This window comes from Peromyscus maniculatus, chromosome 3, assembly GCF_049852395.1.
Source record: "Peromyscus maniculatus bairdii isolate BWxNUB_F1_BW_parent chromosome 3, HU_Pman_BW_mat_3.1, whole genome shotgun sequence".
Lineage (NCBI taxonomy): Eukaryota > Metazoa > Chordata > Mammalia > Rodentia > Cricetidae > Peromyscus > Peromyscus maniculatus.
The window spans coordinates 109,177,534-109,200,346 of record NC_134854.1 but is presented as its reverse complement, the minus strand read 5'-3'; the positions used below and the strand labels follow the sequence as shown (position 1 = coordinate 109,200,346).

The window sequence follows — 22,813 nt, the reverse complement described above, 5'->3', positions numbered from 1 at the left end:
CGGTTCTCTCCTCCCACCATTAGCCCCGGGTTCAAGCTCAGGCACAGTGGCAGGTCCGTATACCCACAGAGCCACCTCGACAGCCCCGGTGAGTCCTGTCTTATCTGTTCCGGGGCTGGCTCTGTTGCCTGACGCCCCTCTGGCAGGTGTGGCTCACCTCTGTCTGAGTCAGAGCGCTCTGAGGAGACGACAGAGCCCACGCTGTCCATCCGAGTCCTCTCAGCGCCCAGTTTCTCCAGCCGCCGCTTCAGGTGCCGCTGCTCCCGCTGAAGCTGGTCTATTTGGTGGACAGCTTTTCTGTCACAGTCTTCTAGTTTCTGCAAGTCAAAGGGTGGTTGTTGGAGTCCATGGGGCGTGTTGAACACCAGCAAAGAACCTATACCTGCCCTGCCAGCAGGGAAGCGTGCTGGATATCCCGAGGAGACAGGCGGTGTGCTCCTTGTCAGGCTTCTCTCCTGGACTGGGAGCTGGCAGGCCAGTTACTGTGGGCTTTGTCTGACTCCAGCATGCACTGTGGGGCTGGCTTCTCACCGAGATGCAGGGAGAGTTCAACAGTTTGAATCTTACACCCCTTACCCTTGGTAACCCAAATACTACAACCCCTGACCTGGTCTCCATATCTTCAGTAACCCTCCGGACACCTCTCAGAACCAGAAAGCCACGTAGCATGTGAGCTATGAAACACTATTTAAAAAGACGTTTATCCCAGCGCAGTCCCAATTACCAAGCAAGTTCTCACGTCATGCCAAACCCCAAACTCCAATTAACTTGTTGCTGGCGGGAAATCAGAGCCCCTTTAAAGTCCTGACTCTGAATTGTCCAACAGAAGAGTCTAGAAGTGCGATTCTGCAGATGACTTATTCTTACAAATCTGCCCCCAGCTCCTTATATTCTGCAGATAATTAATGAGTGTTTAACTGTAGCTGTTTTGCTTCCAACCGAGGCTCTCTCCCAGAGCTGTCCTGTTTGCAGGCTGCTAACCGTTACTAAACTGGTGTTTGTCTAGCCAAGCTATGGCTGGATGGTGACTATGCTGACTATGGCTCAGTAGTGCACAGAGTCGGCACAGACAGACATCATGAGGTGCTCAGGACGCACGGATGGACAAAGACCTGGTTCTCTTGTGGAGCAACAGTACAGTTCTAGAGACACCCAGCCACCACACAGGACACTGACAAATGGGCACCACGTCCATCAGTGAGTCAGGGGCCCCATGACAGGAAAGAGTCAGCAAAGGCACTGGGGGCCCTGTGCAGAGATCCGCAGCATGAGGGGGGGCTGGCCATGGAGGGGAGGGGACAAGGGACTGTAGAGGGAATGGCAGCTCTGATGGCTGCCATAGATGAGACGTGACAAGACCAAGAACGGGGAAGGCCGCAGTGGGCTGCTGCAGACAGGAGACCCGGTGACAGCTCGTCCTGAGGCATTTCGAAAACCGTGTGCAGCTGAGCTACAGCAGCTTTGCTTCTCAGGGTGCAACAGGTGTGTGTGGGGGGACAGAGCATGCAGGAGACTGTGGGGTCTCTTTCAGTTGACAGTGGCGGACACACATGGGCACAGGTCAAGCCGTGAAACACTGAGGTCTTGGTGATGGTGGGGATCAAGGCATCAGGATTTCTGACTGGACCCTTTAACCAGGTTTTTGGGGAGGCAGGTGGGGTGGGAGGAACCCTCACAGCAGGCCAAGGCACCTACCTTTATGTGCAGTTTGGCTTTCGTCAGCAAACTCAGTGTGGTGTGTCGGCTTGACTCCGGGCCGAGCGGCACCAGGCCCTTCAGCTTCTCTAGGCACAAGCGGAGATGAGCACGCCTGTGGAAACAGAACCATGGCAGCACTTGAGACCCCTACATGGGTTCTGGAGTGTAGGGCTGCAGACCAGCAAAGCCTGGCGGCAGCAACGTAGAAAAGCCAGGCACTGCACTGAAACCCGGTGAGAAGCAGACCTGGAGCTTCTGGGCTGATTCACGTGTCATTCCGGGGCGTGGGGTAGAAATCTGCTCGTACCAGGCACTTTTATCAGCTTCTCCTGAATCAGAAGATGACATGCCCAGGGGAAAGTCCTCAACCTGTGCTTCTCTTTCAAAGTTATTGGATCTAATCATTGCTGTGCATAGAATTTTTATGTTTGTAGTTATTTACTGAGGCTTCTTAAAAAATATAACAGCAAAGATGGAAGTAACCCAAACAATCACTGTTGGGAACTAGTTAAACAAGTTGCGGTATATTTACATAGGGGAGACCATGCAGCTATGAACAAGGTTAAGCCTGTGCTCTATGGCAGTGATCTGAGCCAACGGAGTATGCGGTCTGCACATTCACGTGCTTGTGTGTACGTGAGTCTGCAACAGTTCTTCAGAAATGGTGGCCCTGGCTGGGTAGAGAGAAGGCAGACATGGGCACATAAGGAAGCAGGGAGGGACGTTTTTACTGGAAAAGTTTTGGTATGTTTGGTTTTGTTGACTGTGCAAATCAACTGTTATTCCAAGAGTTAAATACATTTCTCCCAACATATGCGACAGGTCTATCACAGGTAATGCTGACACACATGTGGCTGAGAGAACCACTCCATCTCAAGTGTGCTGGACAAGGCTGATGTGGAGGGACCACGGCCACACACAACCCTGTGCCACAGCATGGCCAGAAGTAGTACAGGAGCCCTCACAACTTTGGATGTCTATGGTTTATTGAAACCTTGGTTTGGACTCCACTCTAGAACGGAACAGATTCTATGGTTATGAGAAATGGCTAACTTCCAGGGGTCTGTGTAGGTCTAGCACCTCCTTACAGCCTCTCGGAGCCATCCCAGCCCACAGGGAGTCCTTATTTCTGGGGTTCTCCATGCGGTCTGGTGTCTGTCTCTCAACCCTCACTCCTTGGGAAGCCTAGCTGAGGCTCACTCACTGACGTTGACACTGACATGCACCGATGGCTGCGTCAGCCCTTCCAGTGGACTTTAAGCTTCTCCAAGACAGAGTCCAACTCATCACATCTACACAGAGCTTGGCCCCGGGCAATGCCCATTCCTACACTGCTAGACAGAGTGCCTCCGGCTCTGGGGAACAATGCAGTCAGTGCCTCCTGAGGCAGCCCTGGGAAATGTGGCTTGGACCTCGTGCTGAGCCCCCTGCCCCACCTGGATCATGGCCCGCTGAGGGCCTCTGAGCTCAAGGAGCACAAGCAGGCTGGCCGGTGGAAAGGCCTGGATGCTGGCTGTGAAGTCCTGCCCTAGGGAAGAGCCCGCAGTGAAGACTCAATAGCATTAGCTAGATGCTGGGGGTAGGGGGCAGAAGCTGTGTGTACAGTACGGATGGTGGACAACATTCCACCACAGAGCATGCCATTAGAAACGCTGTATGAGCAGAAGCAAGATACAATGCACATGTATGAAGATGCCACAATGAAACATGTACTCACACACTAGAAAATTAATACTAAAGAAACACCATGAAGGCTGGAGACAGATTAGTGGTTAAGAACACTGCGGCTCTTCCAGAGGACCTGGATTTGGTTCTCAGTACCCACACTGGGCAACTCACAACCAGTGGAAGACCTGATGCCTCCAGTCTCCACAGGCACCTGCACTAACGGCGCATACCCATACACAGGCACACTTTTTTGTTTGTTTGTTTTACACAGAGATAGGGTTTCTCTGTATAGCCCTGGCTGTCCTGGAACTCACTCTGTAGACCAGGCTGGCCTCAAACCCAGAGATTTGCCTACCTCTGCCTCCTGAGTACTAGGATTAAAGGCGTGCATCACTACCGCCCAGTTTGTAACATAATTTAAAAAAAAAATCTAAAAAAGGAGAAGCTATGAAAAAATACCACTAGTGACTACATATGACACGACTCGTTCACACTAACTAACTCTCGCTGTAAGGCCTGCAGACTAACTATATTTAGAAGTTCACCAGCTTGCTTGCTATTTGCAAAGACTGAAGGGGACAGTCTGTCCCACTGTCCTCCTGTGATGGAGTCACACACAGACACAGACTGGCAGTGTACAGATCATCACTGTCCCTGGGTCATCTTACTGCCCCCTTAGATGGTCTTCTGCTACCAAGAGTGGCCTTTAGCTCCTGTCCTGGCAGGGGAAGGTAGTACCAAACACTAGCTCCTCCTGCCCCTCAGCCTGCTGCTAGCAGAGCCCACTGCCTTGAACCCAGGTAATGAACTTGGGCAGCTTCCTGCTGGCTCTGCAGGAGAGGGCTGCATTCAGCACGTGTAGACAAAAGGCTTGGGTCTACAGCAGTGTGAGAAGCCATGCTTTCACCTGCACTGCACTGCACTCCACCGCACTGCACTGCACTGCACCACATCACACCCCACCGCACCACACCACACTGTATTGCACTGCAACCAGGGTGCTTACAGTCAGGAGTGGCCTGTAAGCAGCAGTCCACACAGATCCTCACAGTCCTCTCGGTCGCCAAGTCCCCGGGCCCTTTGCTTTACCATTCTCCATCGGTCCGAGCTACACAAGCCAACACTAGCGTAGGGTGCGAGGCAGAGGCTGTTCGCCACTTACTCCCCATATGACACTGACCCAGCTACCTGACTCCGAGGCCTCTACGCGCTCATCTGTAGAATGTGTGACAGCGCCTGCCCTAGAGTCTCGGCGGCTCTCTAGAGAGGACAGGGTCCGATGTTGCATCCTGCCTCAGCTGGTGTTACTCTTCCAAGCCTAGAACTTCTACACAAGGGTAACTATCCTGAGCAAATACGACCAAGCAGGGTACTGCCATGTTCTTCCCGACCACCAGCAAGCTCAGGGTCCTCACCAGGCAGGGGATGAGTGATAACACACTCAAAGAAAACGGACATCTTCCGTCCTTGAAACAGCTGGTAAGCAAGCTAACCCTTCTGTGGAAATACAGGCATCACTTAGGGAAGGACCAACAAAGTGTTTATAAGCTAGTGAGTGGAACAGGAGGTCCCTCTGAGGCCCTGTGTGTCACGTGGTAGCAGGATCCAGGTCAGGAGGGAGGCATGGGCCTCACTTTCCAGGCCGCAGGCTGTCATTCTGAAGTACCCCAGCCTCCCTCCAAATCTATTCCAAAGATCTTCGAAAAGCAAAAGGTGAGGGCGCAGACCTCGCTGGAGAGCCACGTACATCCGGAGAGCTTCACCCCCCCACCCCCCCATAGCAAGAGAAAGGTGCCATAGCTAGGAGTGACATTAAAACAACTTTGGGGAGGATTAACGGGAAGAAAACTATCAAATATTGCTGAAGGACAGGAAAATCTGAGTATATGGAAAAAATCCACACATTCCTGGCAATGACCCCTCAAAGCAAAATGCCAGTGTTCCTAAAATTTAAAACAAGTTCACAAAAACAAAATCCCTACAGTTTTCATTTAATGATGAAAATCAGCCTACACTTCACCTGGGAGAATACATGTGAGAGACTGCCAGCATTTTGGAGAGAGCTGAAGAGGAATGCGCTGCCCAGATGTTGACCCGCTGGAAGCTGTGATGACCGAAGGCGGCACCAGCATTGAGGCACACACGTCAGGAGTGCAGAACAGACTCTCAAGAAAGAGGAGCTGCGTTCAGCAGATGAGGGCATGAGTTTGTAGGCTCTGGCCTGGGAGTGGACAGGTCACCACCAAAACAAACCCCAACACACTAAAGGTCCCACTACAAAACACGCTCACAGGAGGATGAACACAGTGCTGGTAGTTTTGCTCAGCGTGCCTTAGTCACGAAGGATGGAAAACCAAGTAGCCAAGTGAGAGGGAAATGACCCCAGGGCTAGTGGTGTTCACATGCTAGGGCCTTGTGAAAACCACAGTGCGGACAGGGGCTCCAGCCTCCAGGGCCCACCCTGCGCTCCTGACTTAGAAGCTGCCAGGCTGCTGTGAGAGCCTATCACCTTTTGCTGGGCCTGACTTTTAAATAGGAACCCTACAGCACGCTGAGCACTTGCTGGTCAAGGGACAGACACCGAACCAGGGTCAAGGTGGCCTCCATGTGGCAAACGCTCGGTTCTTCCATCCACCCTTTATGCCTTGAAAGGGTTCTCAGGGGACTACTGTGTGCTGCTTCTTCCTCCTGGGCGCTGGGGCCATGCTGGAGAAAGCAAGTCCCTGCCTCTGAGCCATTTAAAATCAGCTCCCACCCGAGCGAGCGTCTGAATGGACTCCCTTTGTCCTCTTCCTCACCCACTAGCCCCTCAGAGCTCCCTGCGTGCGGTCTATGATAATCTGCTTTCCTCTCTAACTGGGTCACATTACTCCCTCACTCACTCACTCACACTGAACTTTCTATGTGGCCAGCTCTCTACCAAGGACAAAAAGATGCCAAGTTTTCTGTTTCTCATCAAACACCGGACCCCGGGAGCATCCTGTGCCTGTCATGCTGACAAGAGTCCCCCAGAGCACGATGACCCGACCCTGCTCTAGTGCTGGCCTTTTCATTAGCAGGTGCCTGTGATGACTATCCAGAGAGGAGAGGGTGGGCCTTGGGAGCTGTCTCCCACCGCGGTGTGTGCACAGAGCCCCTCAGGATCACTGGACGGCACAAGCTGGGCTGTGTGGAGTCGGAAGAACCCAGTCTCCCTAAGGAATCAAAGCCTTCAGGGAGTGAGTAGGGGTCGCCACTGGTTCTGTGTTGAGAACCAAGTCTTGCTGGGCTAAACAGAGCCAGGTGCAGGTCGCACGGCAGGCTGTAAGGGAAGGTACGCTTTCCTCCTTTCCTTTGCAGGGATGTCTTCATCGACTGCAGCAGCGCCCTGAAGCCCTGGAAGACTCCTTATCACCATGCTGATAAACCTTTGCAGAAATACAAAGGCGGCGACATGCCCATGATGTGCAGAAACAGCGGTGCGGAAGCTCCATGCGGAAGACACTGGTTCTCTTTACTAACCAAGAACTATGCAGTCGCACCTCCTTAGTATTTCCTTCCCAGGGTTTGATTTTAATATAAAATAGATTCTAATGAGTACCTGCTAACTCTGTCTCCCCCATGACTGTTAATTCTGGGAATGAAGTCAGAGAGTGCCCTCAGAGCCCCAGGCAGGGGGCTGGAAGTTGGAGAAGCAGACAACACAGGCCTCTTCTAAAACCTCCGAAGGCAGATGGTACTGGTGGTACACTGTCAGCACAGCCTGCATCCGAACATCGATCCCTATCTGCCTTCACTAAGGTGCCAGTCGCCAAGAATCGATTGTGATATCTTAGAATGAAACCTGAGTGTGGTCAAGGGTGTGCAGAAGCGGAGAAGGTGTGTACAGCACACTCTGGCCCAGTGCACACCACACCCTGGGCCTGTGCACACCACACCCAGGCCCAGTACGCACCATGCCCAGGTCTTGCATATACCATGCATGACTCTTTGATATAAAGAATATGACCATTTGAAAAGTCAGAAACGCAGGGAAACAGTTCTAGGGACCTACGATTCTCAGAACATTCTCCAGAAAAACTACTGGAATGGTCTCTCATGCCAAGCTAGGCACCACTAAAATCCTATTGGACAAATGAAAATCATAGCACAGGCCAAGGCTGTGAATCTCCACAAAGCACACACACACACCAATCTTTAGTCATAGGGTCACAAGACCCTAACCCTGGCAAACCCCACACCTGTACCACCCCAGAAAACATGGGTGCCTGCTATTGAAGGAGAAGCCAGAGCCTTCTGGGCAGGCCCCTGCTGCGGCACTGACTCCAGAGCCACCACCATGGCTGGTGTGTTAGTAGTCCATCGCCACAGGCCTTCCTAAAGACACTGACTCCAGAGCAGTCCCAGACAAGGGACAGAGCAGAACCCACACACCGCATGCAATGAGGTGGAAAGGATTCCTGTGTTCTGAAGCTCACCAACCTGTTAACCACAGGAACCTACAGTACCCCAAAACTACACAAACCCTGCACACTTTTTGCAAGAGATGTGCAAGATTTATGGGGAAATGCTTTGCTTAGAGACAGAAAAGAGGTCTGGGTAAATTAAGAAACACACCAAGTCCTGGATGGAAAGATCTAGTAGCTTAGTATATACTCTTTTTTTTGTTTGTCTTGTTTTGTTCTCTTGAGACAGGGTTTCTCTGTGTAGCCCTGGCTGTCCTAGAACTAACTCTGTAGACCAGGCTGGCCTCCAACTCAGAGATCCACCTGCCTCTGCCTCCTGAGTCAGGGATTAAAGGCCTGTGCTACCACCACCTGGCTTAGCATATATATATATATATATATATATATATATATATATATATATATATATATATATATATATATACACACACACACACACACATACTCTTAAAGTCTAATTTTATTGGAATTATGCCGTTTCAACTTTTGATATCCTAAGAATATGGGAGATGAGGAATTGGAGGACTGATTAAAAAAAATTTGGAACTGGGCTCTGTGACAGGTTACCACAACCCCAATACATGGAGGCTGAGGTAGGGAGACCCCCCCAACTTCAAGGTCATCCTGGGTTACATAGCAAATCTGAGGCCTGCTTGTGCTACAGTAGTGAAGTTACATTTCAAAAAAGGAAAGGGAAGCCAGGCGGTGGTGGTGGTGGCGGCAGCGGTGGTGGCGGCGGCGGCAGCGCACGCCTTTAATCCCAGCACTCGGGAGGCAGAGGCAGGCGGATCTCTGTGAGTTCAAGGCCAGCCTGGGCTACCAAGTGAGTTCCAGGAAAGGTGCAAAGCTATACAGAGAAACCCTGTCTCAAAAAACCAAAAAAAAAAAAAAAAAAAGCAAAGGGAATTTGTCATAAGAAAGCATGGCCAGGGAGGCTGGAGAAAGAGTCGGTGGTTAAGAGTACAGGCTGCTCTTCGTAGAGGACCCCAGTTCAGTTGCCAGCACCCACACAGTAGCTCAGCATAACCGTCATAACTCCAGTTCCAGGGGGACATAACACCTTTTTGAACTCTGCAGGCAACAGGCACACATTCGGTGCACATACATACATGCAGGTAAAATACCCATACACATAAATTAGAATAAATAAGTCTATAAAACAAAACAACAACAAAACCTTGGACAGAAGCAAGAATTAAGTACACACAGGGCAAAAGCCATCAGTGAAAACGGGTTTCCTGAAGGAAATGATAAAGCAGACAGCTACACGACAGATGTGCCTTCCATGCACGTCCTTACCCTGTGGAACTGCAGGTGCTCAACAAAGCCGGGCACCCTCTACATCTTTCTTATGGACGTCAGGTATTTAACTGCTGAGCCCAACCTGGGGTGAGGCTTGTTCCTAATGTCTAAGGTCCCACAGAACCCAGGTGTATCCAACTCTACAATACCAAAGCGAGGGAAAAATCCCATCTTGGAATTTTTCTCTGGGTTGTTTTTATTTTGAGAGCCCTCACTATTTTTATGTGCTCTATATTTTTAAGATTAAAAAATAATGTGTACATGTGTATGTACATGTACTACATATGTGTTTGGTACCCATGGATGTCAGATCCCCTGGAACTGGAGTTACAGACAGTTGTGAGCTGTATGTTGTGAGCAGCCAGTATGTGCTAGGAATGGAATCCTAGTACTCTGCAAGAGCAGCCAGTGCTCCTAACCACTGAGTGCATGCGCAAACACACACACACACACACACACACACACACACACACACACACACACACACACACACACACTCACTCTCCACTACGTGGATCAGGGAGTGGAACTCACTTGTAGGTGATTGCTGGCTTTGAGCCCAGCCCGGCACAGACTGGGTGTGGCAGTGCACCCGGCAAGGGAGAGGAGGAGGGTCAGAACACTGGAACCTCTTCCCCTGGGCTGCAGTAACCAAGGTTTGGCTAAATTAAGCGATGGAGGCCTTCCTTCCTTCCCTTTCAGACCACACACTGTAAACACGCAAAGAACTTGTTAGGACAGTGTGGGCCAAATCCCAAAAAGAACAGGAAGTAGGAGAGTGGAAAGGACTCCTGACAAGCCCAAGTTGAAGGGCACAGGGAAGCAATCGGAGGTCTATGCAGCAGTGCTGATTTCAAATCACAGACACACACACTCAGACACACACACACACAGACATATACACACAAGACACATATACACAGAGACACAGACACAGACACACACAGACACTCAGACACACACACAGACATACACACACATACAGACACATACACACAGAGACACAGACACACTCAGACACTCACACACACACACAGAGACATACACACACAGAGTCACAGACACTCAGACACACACACTCAGACAGACAGACACACAGACAGACAGACACACACACACACACACACACACACACGCACGCACGCACGCACGCACGCACGCACGCACGCACGCGCACACACACACACACACTGACATTGTGTAATGCTCTCACAGAAGAAAAAGGCATCAAGTCCCGGGAGGCCTGGGGTGCAATCTGTTTTCCTTTGCAGTGTTGGGATGGGACCCAAAGCTGTGCATGCCAGGCATGCACTCCACCACGGAGCCCTGGCCCCAGGGCTGAAACTGGAGAATACAAACAAATGGCCACACAAAAGGTCTGAAAGAAGGATAACTTGAGGCAGGGACAGCCCGCTTTACCTAGACTTCTGCAGAGGCAGACATAAGAGAGACACTAAGGATGAGGAAGGAAGGTCACAGCTACCGTCTTCCACCTGGAGAAAACCCTGCGTTTCTAGCCCTGACGTGAGCAGCTCAGCCTTAGAGCAGAGTCACAGAGCAGAGCAGTGGGGAGGCCCACATGTCACCCTCACCTGGAACCCTGCCGGGGAACAGAACGGACAGTTTGGTTTTCTTCTCAGCGCCTGCCTGCCTGGTGAGGGCCTAGTCTGTCTTTGCCAGAGTTATACACAAGTCTGATCTGACTTTCAGAGTCTGGGTCCCTTAAGAGGTTTGCCGGACACAGGGCCATCATCAGAGCAGATCTTCCTGCTTACACAGGCACGCAAGAGCCTTTCCACCTGGGTGGGTAGGCTGTATTTCAAGGGGATGGATGCTCCGGACACAGAATGAGGCGGTTCCATGGTCTCAACCCAGCTCCAATGAGAGTCACCTGGGGAGCTTTTCAAGAATTCTAGTGCAGAGCCCCAGCCCAGAGCAATTCAGCCGGATCACTACACAAGGGCTGGCACGACTGGTTTGTTTTGAAAGTTCCTCAGAGAGTTATTATTGTTGTTTCTCAGTATAGTAGAGGCCTGTGGTTATGTTTACTTTTTTTTTTTTTTTTTAAATAAGTCTCTACTGCTGGACATGACGGCGCACACCTTTAATCCCAGCACTTGGGAGGCAGAGGCAGGTGGATCTCTGTGAGTTTGAGGCCAGCCTGGTCTACAGAGTAAATTCCAGGATAGCCAAGGTTACACAGAGAAACCCTCTCTCGAAAAACAAACAAACAAACAAAAAGAAGTTTTTACTAGAGATGCGAAATTTGCTTTAACTACTTCATGGAGAAGGGTAGTTGCAAGTGTAGGAACGTCACTGGGTGGACACACACAACACTGCACCCATTTTACCTTTGTATGTTAAAATTTCCCCGTTAGGATTTTATTTCACAGAATCAGTAGAAATAAACAGTTGCTCTCTGCCCCAGAAAACTCACGCATATATGTTTTTAAAAAATTAGTTAAACGCTTTGCCAGTGAGTCTCAAGTGCTGAGAACTACTAGGCAGCATGGCTGAAGGAAGGGTAACTTGACTGGAAACAAAGGTTTACGTTAGGAGCAAGCAGCAATCCAGGAGTCGGGCTGGGTTGGGGCGAGGTGAGGCGCAGGGTGGCGGCCCCGCCGGCAACCAAGAGCCCAGCCCTCCGGTGGGTCGTCACCCTCCACGTTTCCACATGCACACCTGCCTGAGTCGACTCTTCACTCACAAGTCAACTGCAGCCATGCATGCATGTGCACACACACTGCACATGTCCACGTCCACGTGATTAAGAGCATGCCCAAGCTCGTGAACACCTCACTGTCTGTGGGAGTCACCTGACGGCATTCCCTGAGAGTGGGTGGGGAGAGGGAGGGCAGCAAGCTCGTCCTCCACCAGGTGAGGCGTGCACACCACTGGTTAGAGGGCCGAGGGAACTCTCAACTCAGGGGTCACCACTGGGGACGGGGGTGGGAGGGTTAAAAACCGTGATGAGTAATAGATGTGTCAGACTCAAGATCCCCGCTCACCTGTTCTTCTCCATCTCATTGTGGGTTGATCTGAAAGAGGAGCAAAAAAAAAAATAAGATTATTCTTGTCTTTCAAAAGAAATCAATTATTCTTGGCTTTTTCCCCCTCTTCAATTATTCTTGTGTTAAAGAATGACTTTAAGCTGGGCATGGTGGCCCATGCCTTTAATCCCAGCACTCAAGAGGCAGAGGCAGGTGGATTTCTGTGAGTTCAAGGCTAGACTGGTCTGCATAGTGAGTTCCAGGACAGCCAGACTTACATGATGAGACCCTGTCTCAAAAAAAAAAAAAAAAAAAAAAAAAAAAAAGTGCCTTCAACACCAATGTAACTGAACGTGTGTGTGTGTGTGTGTGTGTGTGTGTGTGTGTGTGTGTGTGTGTGTGTAAGCCACAGGGCAATGTTAGCATCTTTTTAGTACTGTTCTCCATCTTACATACTAAGACAAGGCCTCTCAGTGAACCTGGAGCTCTGCTTAGGTAGACTGATGGCCGGAGAGCCCGAGGGCTGTTCTATACCCACTGTGCTGGGGGCAGAGATGTCTGCTCCCAAGTCCCAGTTCTACACGGATGTCAGGCCCCTCATGATGTGCAGCAGCACATCACCTATACAGCCATCTCCCTCACCCCATTGTAACTCCTCTACAAAGCTGGTGGAGAGGAGGTAGATGGGGGACTCCTTGGGTTCTTCTAAGGGAGTCTACCTGGGGGGTCGGATAACTCAAAGTCTCTAAAATACAGTTCAAGGGGCTGGAGAGGTGGCTCAGTGACTAAGAGCATTTGGTGTTCTTGCAGAGGACCCGGGTTCAATTCCTACCACCTACATAGCAGCTTACAACTGTCTCTAACTCCAGTTCTCCAGGGGATCTGATCGCCTCTTCTGATCTCTGTGGGCACCAGTTACATATATGATATATGTGACATATATGCAAACAAAACACTAAATATAGCTCAAGGAACTCCAGTGACTTGTTAAGAGGCATGCAGTCTTTTATAAGAAGGAAGAGGGTCACTTACAAAACACAGTTGTACAGTGTGCTGTGCCCTGGAGTTGCATAACACTACAAAGCCTTCTTTATGTTATCTGTAAAGTCATGGGGTGGTGTCATACCCCCGCCCTACCTCCTAAGGGCAGCATATACTAAAATGTGATGCTGTTTGGGTACAAAATCCTATTTCAACTGGTAAAATAACTCCTCCTCAATTCAGCTCCCTAAATTAAATGCCTCATGCCCAACCTCAGGAAAGCCGCTGCTGCCCCACAGCAGTGAAGTAAAGCGGCAGTTTGCAAATTCAACACGAAGAAGACAATGTCTGGTAAAGCAGGAGTTGGAATGAAAAAAGGCAACCTTTGCCCTCCACGGTGTGGAGATGAAATGATTTTACTATCAAGTCCTTGGTTAACCCCTCTGTTAAATGGGAATACAAAACTGCCGATAATCTACTAAATGAGTGCAGATCCATGAGGAAGCAACCATAAAAGGGACTGGCAAGGCTGGGATGAAAGGCATGCTGGGTGAGAAGCCCATGATTTGTGTTTATAGCTGACCTTGCCTTGGACTCCATGGACAGGGCTCCACAGTAATCAGAGTCAACACTATTCCTTCCACATCTGCATGCAGCTTCTCTATGTCCAGGCATAAATGTGAAGAAGCCCATCTTTGGAAAAGCCTGAATCTGGACTTATCATGTGGAATTCTGTGGAATCTAACTGGCTCTGGTTGTGAATTCTGTAAGCCCAGGAGGTAAGGTCTCATGGCGGCCATGGCGAATGCTCAGCCATGCATGGTATCATTGGCAGGTTCACTCACAGATCAGGGATAGTGTGTGTATCTATATGGGTGTAGAGGGGTGTCTTCAACAGGAGATTTCTAGCCCAGCACTAAATTTTCTCTTCTAGAGATTGGTGAGAAGGCTCAGCAGATCAAGGTGCTTGCCTCAACACCTGATGACCCAAGTTTGATACCCAGGACCCACTTGGTGGAGGGAGAGAACCAACTTCTGAAAGTTGTCCTCTGATCTCCATAGGCCGACTGTGGCGCACATGCACCTACACACACACACACACACACACACACACACATACACACACACACACACAAATACAGAAGTGATAAAAACAAACTTCTCTTGCTATAAGCCCCAGAAGATTAACTTCTATTCATGAGGGAAACAAATGAGAAAATAATAATAATAATAATAATAATAATAATAATGCATTTAAAGTTTTGTTTTTAGGACCTCTAAACCAGTTTTCGGTTGGTTTCCTGGGTTCTCCATCAGTTTGGTTTAAGTCTTTCAGGGACTGGCAGGGACCCTCCGTTAACAAGAATCTGGCCTGAACTGCAAACACGTGGCTTCAAACACGTGGCATTTTACCTTCAACTGGGAATTCTAAGTTCAAAGTCTGATAGGTTTTTTTGTTTTGTTTTGTTTTGTTTTTTTTAAATAGAGTTGGTTAAGACTTCCCTGTTTAACTACAGAGAAGTAGCGCCCCCACCTTGTCCCTGAAGACTGGGAGGAGAAAGAGCATCTGGGGTACTCTTCTGGATCCTTTAAAGATCTACCGACAGACAGACTGACAATTTCTATTTACATGAAAAAAACAAAACAAAACAAAAAACCAAAACTGGATCCCCAGGACAAACTTTATCTACAAATCCTGCAGGAAGTGTAACTCTTTGTAATTTTTGACTCAAGTTTTAGAAATGACAGGTTTTACTTGATTGCTTAAGAGTGTTGAACACATGGTGCCTTTTAAAGGGGGGCAGCCATGTAAGGTGTACCTGAAGTGTGCTTGGCTTGCTGACTGAGTTAGTCATTAATAAGAAGCAGCCAGCCCACTGAAGGGTGAGCACAAGATTCTAATTAAGGCATGGGAGAACGCATAGACACTTTCTATGTCAAACCATTTCAGTGCAGTCACCAAGGACTCTGGAATGGCCATAAGGTCAATCCTACCCTATAACAGCATACTCCAATAAAAAGATAGATAACACAGCCTAATGCAGTACGTCAGAAAGCCGCCTCATGTTAGGTCGCCTTCACAGCCACTCCTTATAAAATAGTTCAGTGACCAAGTCCCAGACTTCCTCTTTCCCGTCAGTGGCAGAGCCTGTTTTACTCAAGTTAACGAAATACACTTCTAAAAACTCTATTACAGGCAGAGGCATGTTACAGAGTTCTAGCTACCTAAGAAGCTGAGACAGGAAGAACGTGAGACCCAGGAGTTTGGGCTAGCCTGGGCAACAGGACTGTCTTTACCTTTGGGGACTGAACCCTGGGCCTCATACATGCTAGACAAGCACTCTATCACTGAGGTCTTATCTTCTGCCAAGAGATGTTTTTCTTTAAAAACAACAGCAAACAAAAACAAGAAAAACAAAGCTCTCAATTTCAATTCTAAATAATAACTAAGTGATTTTAAAAACCAGTAGGAAAGAAAGAGCCTGTCTTTTTAATCCAGTAGTTCTCTGGATGATTCCAAAGCAACTGACATTCACTATACTTTTTATTATTATTATTATTATTATTATTATTATTATTATTAATTTTTTGACAAAAGCAATAAGTTTGAAAAAAAGGCCGAATCTTGTTTTTTATTGTCCAAGGCAAAGTATTTCCTCAGACTCCACAAGCAAAGAGCATACATAATATTTCAACCTGAACATGTTATTGTCAAAGAGTTCTGTGAACTAGCAGTATCTCCCTGGCCTTTTCATTTCAAATTCATGGTCACATGGCCCTGGGCAGAAGGCTGACTCTGACTGGTGTCCAGCTGCTCTCTGATGGCTCTCACTCCTCAGGTGAAGGATATGCCAACAGCCATGGGAGAGACCATGCCTACAAAAAACTCCCTGCTTGGACTTGAACCCTGGACCCTGAGGGCTCCTTCCCACACTGACTGCATCACACCCCTTCACTGTTAGTGCAGTGCACAGACAGCTATGACGGCCGGCTCTCTAGGAAGAGGAAGCAGCCTCTTGACAGAGGGTTTTCCCATTTTACAAACGCAGGATCTGTAGCCACTGTCCAGGAGTGCTGCAGGCTATCGGCAGGAGAAGGACTCTGGTGATTAGCTTAGCATGTAAGCTCTCACTATGCTTTTTTAATCATCCTTCTGGGACCAAGTCATTTCACAAAGCCTTTCTAGTCCCCACTGCTCAACCCACCAGCAACCTTCTAAAAAGCAGGAAAAAAGGAGTGTTAAGGCATTAAAGTATAAGACTAGTAAGGTGGACGATCCCCCCCAGCTCAGGAGTGGTGGTGATATGGCAGAAGAACACACTAGTACAGAAACAAAACAAACAGCACACCACGGCAGTGAAGCCCTTTCTGACGCCACTGTTGACTCACGTCGGTGTGAACACCCTCCTTAAAAGGCTGTAGTGCCCTGTGCAGCACTACTGACTACCATCATCAGCCTATGCTAGATGAGAGGACGAGAAAAACCCACCAGGTAATTACTGGGTCAGGTCCACCCTCCTGGTGCCTCAGTCAGGAGCGTGGTGCAGTGTGCGGCCCAGTCTGTGAGTCCAACACTCAGGGCTGTGGACGGGTGAACCAAGGACAAGGTGGGTGAACTGTAGGTGTGAGTAGGCACTTCCTGGGTTAGTGGTCTGTACTAAGCCACAGCGGCTACCCTACGTGGCAATCTATGTGCTCGTGGGAAGTTATTCATGAGGGGGGAGGTATTAGGATTCTAAATTGCTGATGAAAATGTCAATGATTTTAGACATAGCCTAAATTGAATGGCCCTAGTAACATGGACTCCTACTAACTAGTTAGGGTTTTGTTTTTGTTTTTTTGAGACAGGGTCTCACTAAGTAGCCCTGTAGTCTCATATGTAGCTACTCTGCAATGTAGACCAGTCTGGCCTCCAACTCACAGAGCTCCACATGCTTCCTGAGTGCTGGGATCAAAGATTTACACCACCATGCCCAGCTCCAACCAGTATTTTAAGGGCAAGGAGAGGGACATGGGACAGTGACAGAGGTGACATGTTGTTGTGGATCAGGGGCTGTGAGCTCCCAGTCATTAACTAAGCACCGTGGTGAAACCGACAGCTTCTGAGGACTGAGGCAATCGGAAGGCTAACAAGAAAAGGCTGGAATTCGCTGACATCCTAACGCAGCACGCACCTACCTTCTCCCTGAAGTGTGCTTTAACCTCAATCACTCTGCTCAGGCATCAGAAACAGAGGCCACAACTGGGTTATCAGACAAACTACTGCATTTAATTTACACGTTAAATATACATTTCTACCACCTGTGTCAGGCCAGCTACCTCGTTTATAAAATCTTCACTATGACCAGCAAAATCAACCGATAACATGCTGCAGTTTGAATGAAAGGAAACGTGGGAACTCTGTTGCTTGTAAAGAAGGCAGAAGTAGTGACCCAGCTGCTAGCCCCATGGAGTTTTGCTTTGTTCAGAGGGTGAAGATTAGAATTTTTTTTTTTTTAAAAAAAGGTCATAATGAAATGTAAGACAATCTTACTTTCTCCTCAGTTTTTTCAACTTAAGAAGAAGGGCTGTTTAGCACCATGTGTGTGTATTACCGGACCCTCAATGTATCTATAGGGCTAGAATCCCAGCAGTCAACTAACAATCAGTCGTGTTAGCTACAGAGAAGGGGAACATTGAACAGTTACCTGCTACTGGTGCTGTTCTTCTTGGTCTTGCTCCTCCGTTTGAAGGCATCTCTGTCCTTGCTACTGTACGGCAACATGGAGGCATACCCATGTTCAGCTTCTAGAAAACCGAGGGGTCCCGTTAATGAATGGGCCCAGAGCATCTGACACCCTGTCCCCGCGTCCGTTTGTCTGTCGGAGTCCGGGCACCGGGCGGGCGCAGGCAGGCGGAATTCTGAGAACAATGCCTGCTCTTTCCTGGCGTGGACGCCCTCGGTTCGGAGCAGGTGTGGAAGGTTCCAGCTGCTCGCCGCCCCCCGCGCTCGCCTTTTGGGGCGCGGGCCCGGGGGTTGGCGCTCGCGGCCAGCCCGCGCCCCAACCACCCCAGCGGCCGCCCGCCCGGCCCGCAGCCCGCCGTGCACCTCTCTCCCTCCGCTCCAGGTAGTCGGCCGCCTCCAGCAGCAGCTGGATGTTCATCCCGACGGCTGTCGCCATCCTGCACCCGGCGGGCCGCCTCTCCGTGCCCGCGGGCCGCTGGCCGGGAACGCCGAAAAGCCGCCGCGCTGGCCAGCCAGGAGGGGCAGCGCTGGGACGGCACGGAGCCCGGATCCCAGCAGCGGCCGCTGAGTGTTTATCCCGACTCGCCGCCGCCCGCCCCCGGTCCCGTCCCTTGACAGGCCCGCGGCGGCGGTGCCCCTCATTGGGTTGCCCGCAGCACAGCCCGCCTCCAGACCGTCGCAATTGGGCAAGTGCCCGAGGCCCCGCCCCAGAAGCCCGCTCCTCCCGCTGGTTGGCCGGGCTTGACAAGGCCCGGACTCCGCCCCCTACACCCCATTGGCCGTAGGACTCGCAACTCCGCCTCGTGCTCCTGCTGCCTCCCCTTGGGCTCTGCGGGCATTGGGCAAGCACAGTACAGGGAATGCCACTGCACCCGCGCCTCATTGGCCGAGCCCTCGGAAACCTCCCGGCTACGATGACGTCACCGCTCTGCCTAAGCGGCGGCCCACTTTCAAGCAGCCGATTGGCTACGAGGCAGGAGGGCACGGGCGGAGCCCCGCCCACTGGCCGCAGACCTGTTGCCCACTGTCTCTGGGGAGAACTTCAGGCCTAGCTGGGGACCTCCGACAGATGGTGGTGGCACGTAGCTCCCACCCCGGGAGGGAGGCGGGGGAGAACGGCTGGCTCCCTTAGACCACACTCGCACCGAATGGCCCGGTGCCTATAGAGTAAGGCTGAACCTGAAGGCTGAACCTTCCATCCCAGAGGAAAACACTCCTGAACAGGCCTCTCGTCAGCCCCCAAACGGTGTGTGCTCCACCGGCACCCACTGGAAAGCTCACAAACATAGGTCCTTGAGCAATCACTATTTTTGAAATGATAGATCATTCGAGACCCAAAGTGCAATGTCTATATCTCCAATTTAAAAGGCAAGAACAAAGCTATAGGTTAAGAACTCTGAAAATTGAAATGAACAGGGGATTTTTAAATGAAACTTCCTAGTGATGTTAGTATGCAGTGTTAGCTTTCTTTGTACACACATGTCAGGTGATCTACCTACACTTTCCATCCCTCAGGACAACCCCAAGGGGTTGTCATCCTTACCTACATTTTTCACATGAAGAAAGAGGCTAAGAGACAAGTGATTTTCCTGTTCTTCTTTAGCTTGGGGAAAGACCTGAACCCTTGCTGTCTCACTCACAACTGGCCTGGCAAATCTGATTTGCAGTTGTACAAACAAAACAAAAACGAACCAAAAAAACCCATGGCAGGTACACAGAATTGCAGACAGTCATAGAACACAATTCAAACTGTGGGTAACACACAATGGACTGGGGTGCAGCTCGGTGGCAATGTTGCCTGGCATGTGCAAGGATCCAATCCAGAGCTCTATGCTGACACACACTGAAAGCAGTTTTTCACAAAGGCACAGAACTTGTAAGTAAGAATGGGGAAAGAAACCATTTGAGACATTTTTAAATTGCATGCTGTTTGTTAAATTTAAAAAATTAAAGTAATGTGAGCAGCTATTATAGTAAACAATTTAATATTCCTAAAAATGCCCTCTCTTGGCCATTTTAACATCTTGGGTTTTGCACTTTTATATGTCCTCCCAAGTTTCACTTTTTTCAGTCTTTCTCTTTTTCCTTTGAGAGAGGATTTCTCTGTATAACATCCCTGGCTGTCCTAGAACTAGTTCCATGGACCAGGCTGGCCTCGAACTCGCAGAGATCCACCTGCTTCTGCCTCTTAAGTGCTGGGAACAAAGCCATGTGCCATCACTGCCTGGCTCAGTCTTTCTCTTTTGCTCTCAACAATTTATTTCAACCTAGTCCTATTTCAGGATAATAATTCTTCTCCCATAATTGCTCCAACTGAAAAGTCACACATTTCTTTTTAAAAGGGTGGTCAGAGTTTGAAACCCAAGATAGAGAGAGCAAATAATGCAAGTAATTTAAGCACCGACAAGTTTAAATTCAACTCCAAAAAACAAAAAGCAAAAAACAAAACAAACAAACAGACAAAAAAACCAATTACATAAACATCGGAGACCAAGACTAAGGAATACAGCAATTTCCTTTCCTGGTGATGAAGGAATGGATTAGTGATGCCAACTAGGACTTGCCATCAGGAAGAAGAGTCTCTGGTGCCATCTACTGGCAGTGAAGCAGTAAGTGGAAAACAAAGGGCACCCCAGCTTTCAGTCCTTCCCCACAGCCCCAAGCCTGTCACTACATAAGCGTCAACTGACAGGTAGGCAGAGCCTTGCCTCCCAAACAGGAGAGTTCTAAATGCGTGAGCCCCGCTTTATGGCAAGAATTTTAATAAAAAAGCTGCATGTGATAGCATAGGAAGGTGCTTTGCAACATGCGAGATAAAACTAAGGAAGGGCTGAGTAGTTAAAATGGAGAAACAAAAATCATGGCGTGGCTGTGAGACAACCTTCGTGTGCTCTTAGTCCCCACTGTCTAAGGGCTTTTCCTCCCGTGGTCCCAGCTCGGGGAAAGGTTGCTGCCAATGCTGCGCTCATCTCACATGTCACATCTGACCAAGAAGGGCTGCTTTGACTAGCACCCCAGATCTTGATGCCCACAGCACTCAACTGTCTGAAAGGCCTAAGGCTGTGGGAATTAAAACCTTCTTAACAACCAAATTTACAAAACCACTATGAGATGAATTTTGTCTTCTAAGCTTTTGAGGAGTTGATTTCACTTTTGAAGTAGCAAATATTCAAATAGGACATCACTGCTTTAATATCAACCCTTCTTTGCCGCCTCTTTAAACACTCCAGTGTCATGGCTTCTCTCGTCATACTCGAATCTTCAAAACTTCTAAAACAGAAACACACACACACACACACACACACTACACACTGCACAGCACACAGGAGGGCAGTGAGGTCTCTAAAGGTGGATGTCATTTACACAGGCACAGAAAGCTCTACAAGGCTCCATGTTAATTCAATTATAAAATTATCTCTACATGTTATTTGTTTTAAAAAAAGAAAGATGGAAAAAGCAAGCTGGCTGCAGTGTAGCCCATCTGTAATTCCAGCACTTAGCACTAGGGCAGGCAACAGTGACTTCTATGCAAAAGGGCATTAGGACTGGCGAGCAGGCAAGGTCAGTGGTTAAGGTCACCTGCTGCTCTGCACAGGATCTGGGTTTGGTTCTCAGCACCAACATCACATGGCTCACAACCACCTGTACCTCTGTTCCAGTCAGTCCATCTGATGTCCTTTTCTGGTCTCTGCATGCACAGGATGCACATACAGACAAGCAGGCACATATACATAAATACAATTTAAAAATCAGTAACTTTAAAAAAGGGAATCAGTCCTATTTAAGTTAATGTCTTAAACACTTTCAAAAAACAAATTTTATATGGTTTAAACAAAAATCAGAAGTGGCTCCATGAGAAAGCTGACAGCACTACATTCCAACTCAAAAGGTCCCAGGCACCCCATGGGGCTGGGCTATGTCAGCAAACAAGGCAAGGCCCATTTCTCAAAACGGAAGGGCCAGTTGGTAAAAGCACGAGGACAGACAGAAGCTTGTGCTAAGTGATGTGAAGTTAAGTAGAGGCGGGCTGGGAGAGCAGGTACAGCACCTCCTACACTCTGGGGGAATGGGAACGCTTAAACAAGTCATTATATAACCCAGTACTTTTATTTCCATACAGACAGACCAGAGAACTGAGAATACAAATGGGTACACTGTAGCTGGGTGCAGTGGCGCACGCCTTTAATCCCAGCACTGGGGAGACAGAGGCAGGCGGATCTCTGTGAGTTCCCGTTCTAGAACTGCCAGGGCTACATAAAGACCTTGTCTCAAAAAAATAAATAAATAAATAAAACATAGACGTGTTCTTATGAAAGTATACTAGTGTCCATGGAACATTATTCACAAATGCAAAAGCAACCTAAATGCCCATCTGCTGTTGTTGAATTATGAGCAAAAACATGGTACAACCTCAGACTGGAGTATTAATCAGCTGAAAAAAGGAAAAGAACAGCAATACATGCCATGACGTGGATGATGCCATAGTGAAAGCAGCCAGACAAAAGTGTATGTGATTCCACTTACAAAACACCCACAGCAGGCACACATCTAGAGACACAGCACGTGCTGGCGAGTTGTGGGAGCATTAAGAGTTGTCTGAGTTCGAGGTTTCTTCGAGGGATGATGAAAGACTAGATGTGAAGATGGATGCCTGCCTAAATGAATACACTAAGACTACTGTCAACTTGAACAGAGCATGTTTTATGGTCTATGAGTCTTATCCCAATAGAGAAGGGACATGAACACATCTAGGAGAGGGACCATTCCAGAGGAAGAAAAACAAAGTGGGAAGACTAGGCAGGCACACACCTGGCTTCAAAGCACAACTAGCACAGCAGATGTGTCCGAGTGCAGTGAGCTATGGTGTGAGTACATGAGCACAGATCACACAGAGCCTGAGCAGCAGCAAAACGGACTTCCTTCTAACAGTATCACTGAGACCAGGAGTGTGTGGGCTTTGCTGTGGGTGGAGGGTAAAGACGCAGCAAGGGCAGAAAGAGGGA

General features: G+C 49.0%; 1 protein-coding gene across 2 annotated transcripts in view; it reads right to left on the bottom strand.

Annotated features, from left to right (window-relative positions):
* The window catches only part of Mxd1 (MAX dimerization protein 1), a 29,163-nt gene that overhangs the window by 4,270 nt on the left and 2,080 nt on the right, over window positions 1-22,813 (bottom strand). The window contains exons 1-5 of one of the 2 annotated variants that reach the window (XM_006984583.4): window positions 18,174-18,522; window positions 17,773-17,872; window positions 12,122-12,151; window positions 1,696-1,810; window positions 158-317 (exon numbers count right to left, since the gene is read on the bottom strand). In XM_006984583.4, coding sequence (XP_006984645.3) covers window positions 158-317; window positions 1,696-1,810; window positions 12,122-12,151; window positions 17,773-17,872; window positions 18,174-18,246 — 478 coding nt within the window. In that variant the 5' untranslated portion in view covers window positions 18,247-18,522. Of the gene's footprint in view, window positions 1-157; window positions 318-1,695; window positions 1,811-12,121; window positions 12,152-17,772; window positions 17,873-18,173; window positions 18,523-22,813 lie in introns of those variants that run through there. The other variant, XM_076567190.1, reaches the window with a different exon arrangement.